At 39.7% G+C, this 3,659-nt stretch overlaps 1 protein-coding gene across 1 annotated transcript; it reads right to left on the bottom strand.

Moving 5' to 3' along the window:
* Nucleotides 1–1,379: 1,379 nt before the first annotated feature.
* LOC149190937 (UDP-glucosyltransferase 29-like) lies at nt 1,380–3,210 on the bottom strand. Its single transcript, XM_089412305.1, has one exon. It carries the CDS (start codon nt 3,049–3,051, stop codon nt 1,576–1,578), a length of 1,476 nt encoding a protein of 491 aa, XP_089268431.1. The 5' UTR covers nt 3,052–3,210; the 3' UTR covers nt 1,380–1,575.
* Between the last annotated feature and the right edge of the window lie 449 nt (nt 3,211–3,659).

The following is a 3,659-nucleotide window of genomic DNA, read 5'->3' as shown; positions in this document are numbered from 1 at the left end:
ATCATTCTTTCAATGACATTTTCAATGAAAACAGATCATTTTTCAGTAACATTTTCAATAGAGTAGATTATTTTTCCATTCAACATTGAAACTAACCCTTAATTAAAAAAAACAATACTACATCTAAAACAAAAACATATATCTTTCTCATTATTTTTATAAAACAAAAACCTTAATCTAAATAAAAATAAATTTAAATTTACTTCCATTATATTTTGGAAATGTCTATTACTCTCTCGCCATGTTCCAGATTGTTCTAACACAATTAACTGCAAAATTTATTTAGTTCTTTCTACAATAAGAACATTTTGTATGACTTTCACCACTTTCACTTACCACCCGTTAGTATTATGGTTTCCATATAGCCAGCAATTTTATTAATCTTTCATTGACTGTTCTGGACTGGCTCTTTCCATTTTAAATATCATTCTTAAGAACAAGGTGCATGAAGCTTTAAAATTTTGGGCGCTTAACTAATTTTTGATGAATTTTAAGTGTCTAAGAAATTCTTGATGATGTTAAATTAATTTCCACCATCAAATAAACTACTATTTAAACACTCCCAGAATTAGTTTTTTTTTTTTAAATTTCACATGACTTGTCATCCCACAAATTGTAACCTCTATAACCTCTATAGACAATTTTGACTGGACTAAGAGTGGAAAGGCGTGTTTAATTTTCACCTTAATTTCTCTGACTCGCCTAATTCATTGTACAGAAATGTATCACCGCGCTCTCCTTGAATGCATTCCTTTCTCTGATTTTTGAGCCTAGATTGATGGCAACTAGTATTTACAGTGTTATTAATATGGTTGGATTTAAATGTATACAACTCAGGCATTAATGAGTCAATAATACCATAAATATGACTCAACAATACTATAAATATTAATCAATAACACCATATATATTAATCGCCTAAATAGATAGACCCCTGGCCGAAAGACCAAAATTCACTAACTTTCCCCTCCAGCCATTTCTTTGCCCTGCTACCTGACGTGATCAATTTGGATTTTGAGATGGAAAACAGATACACGAGGAAGAGACGTGAATTGGACAAATGGAGAATGAAAGGTAGAGACATGTTTTAGATTTTCAAATTGTCCAACAATTTTTTTTAAGAGGATTAACGTTTCTGAGAAGATAAACTTACAAGACTAGAGTTTGAAATAACTTTCAGAAGATGAAAATATTCTTTTGAAATGAAATCTCCACCATCCATATAAATCTTAAAACAAATTTAAAATTCTTCTGTGGGCAAATTGAAACCAAGAAAGATCGGTCTGAGCATTAATATGGACACTAACTCTAACATTCGGACTATATTGACACAGACAGTTCGAAAATTGACACGCAGTCTAACACACAAACAATACAGATTTGATTGCACAGAATATTATTTGCAGAGTAGGAAATACATCGATTAGAACTAACATAACTGTAAATTAAAAACTATATTGGCACACATCACAATTTTTTCATACTTCGAACCCAACCCTGATCAGCAGGTCTGTCAATGAAGAGAACGAACGAAGGCGTGTGGGAGAATCTGTTTGACACCTTGTGAGCCCAAAATCAATTTGAGATGCCACGTATTAACAACGCAAGCCTATCCAGGTTTTTAAAAGAAGACCCACCCTCTGCTGTTGCTCTTTCTGCACCTTCTTTCAGTTGCAATGCCTTCCTCCTCATCTCTTTCCCCTTTTCTCCTCTGATTATCAGCCTCGCTGCTCTCTCCACCTCTTCTCTCTTCACCACAAACACCCCATTCTCATCTAACTCTCGCCGAATCTCCTCCCCCACACCCAATTCCTCCACCAGGAGCTTTGCCTCAAAGGGATGATCGTGCTGGAAGGGCCACGTTAAGATGGGGACTCCTTGCCCGACGCTTTCCAGTGTCGAGTTCCAACCGCAATGGCTCACGTGTCCAGCCGTAGCAGGATGCCCTAATATTTGCGATTGAGGAACCCAACCCAAAACGACCAAACCCCTACACTCAGACCGATCGCCTGCACTACTGTGCCTTTCGATGAAGGCTTGCAAATCCAATGGAAGGGAGGAAATGAAAGAAGCTTCATCCATGTCTTGAGGTTCGTTGGGCTTCTTCATCGCCCACAGGAAAGACTGCCCGCTCGCTTCCAACCCCGCTGCAACCTCCTGCATTTGATGCGCGGAGAGAGCGATCTGGCTGCCGAAATTGATATAGATTACGGATTCAGGCTCTCGAGAATTCAGCCATTTCAAGCACTCTGAATCTGAGAAACTGGATCTCCCAGATGAAGTAGTAATTTTAGGGACGAGAGGGCCGATACTCCAAACAGGCTTCCCAAACGTGCTTCCGAGGTGATCCACCATCTCCGCTTCCATCTCGTAGAACGTGTTAACAACCACTATGTTGCACTGATCAAAGTGACGAACACCGTTGGTAAATATATCCTTAATGGAATCTGGGTCGCCCTTGATGGCTTCACGAAAAGGAGGAAGCAAATCACGGTCACGCATTGACATCGCCTTGGGCAAGCCAAGCAGATTTACCAAGGGAGGAAGATGGCCATCATGATGTAGCAGGGGCAGGGTGATGAAGAGAGAATACATGAGACACTGGCTGTAAGCTCCTATTACGGGGAAGAATATGGTATATATGTTTAATTCGGTGGCAAGATCTGGGAAATAAAATGGCCAGAAATCGACAATGATAGAGCTGGGTCGAAGGCGGACCAATATTTCTCGTAAAGATGGCTGCGTCTCCTCCATGGCCCCAAGGAACGATTCTCCAAGGTGCTCGGGGACGCGTTCGGTGCTTTCAATGCCTGCGGGCAGTCCTGGGACGGCAGGCATGGTGATCTCTACCACCGTAACGCGCGAACCTTCCTCCTGCTCGCTGCGAAGGCGCTCGGCATTCAGAGGAGTCGTGACAAAGACGACATTGAGGTTTCTGGAGGAGAGAAGTTCGCAGAGTCGCATAAAGGGTATTATGTGGCCCTGTGAAAGCAACGGAAACGCTATAACGTCGATATTTGCTTCCACCATTGCATTAACAACTTCCAACATCAGTTTGTGATTGATCAGACTGCAAGCACTGAAATCTTAATGTTTCCTGTGTTGTCCACATCAAAACTCTCCTTTAAGGCGATTTGGCAACCGCCTTCCAGAGTCTGGAATCAGTAAACGCACATATCAAATTTTCAAAAATATTTCAAAACTTGCAATAACTGAGATAAGGATGGCCCGGCCTTCTAAAACCAGTGGTTGAATAGTGGCGATTGAGATAAGGATGGCCGAGCCTTCCAATAGTGGTTGACGGGGTCAGTTTTCCCAATGTTTTTTATTTTTAAATAGGAAAAAGTTGAGTGTGATCTGGATAAGCATTTTGATGAGATGCTTTTCCGTTTTAAATTATTATCTTTGTTCCAAGTTCACCACTACCTGTTAAAGTTTACGTTGGGACATTTAATACTGTTGAGAGTTGTGATGTCGATAGCCTGTTACTAGTGACGTTTTTGGTAAAAAATTAAGCACTCTCTACCGACCTTCCTCGCATGTTCATCTGCGAAATGTATTGTTTAGAACTTTGCATATTTCCATATTACGTAGGTTTTATTATTACTTTTGATTAAATTAAATAAATATATATTTAATAAAATTTTAAAATAATAATA

Source organism: Pinus tabuliformis, chromosome 3_1, assembly GCF_031772625.1.
Source record: "Pinus tabuliformis cultivar Carrire ecotype Pingquan chromosome 3_1, CPIR1, whole genome shotgun sequence".
NCBI classification, from domain to species: domain Eukaryota; kingdom Viridiplantae; phylum Streptophyta; class Pinopsida; order Pinales; family Pinaceae; genus Pinus; species Pinus tabuliformis.
Note: the sequence above shows the minus strand (reverse complement) of the source record. Positions and strands in the feature narration are given on the sequence as shown.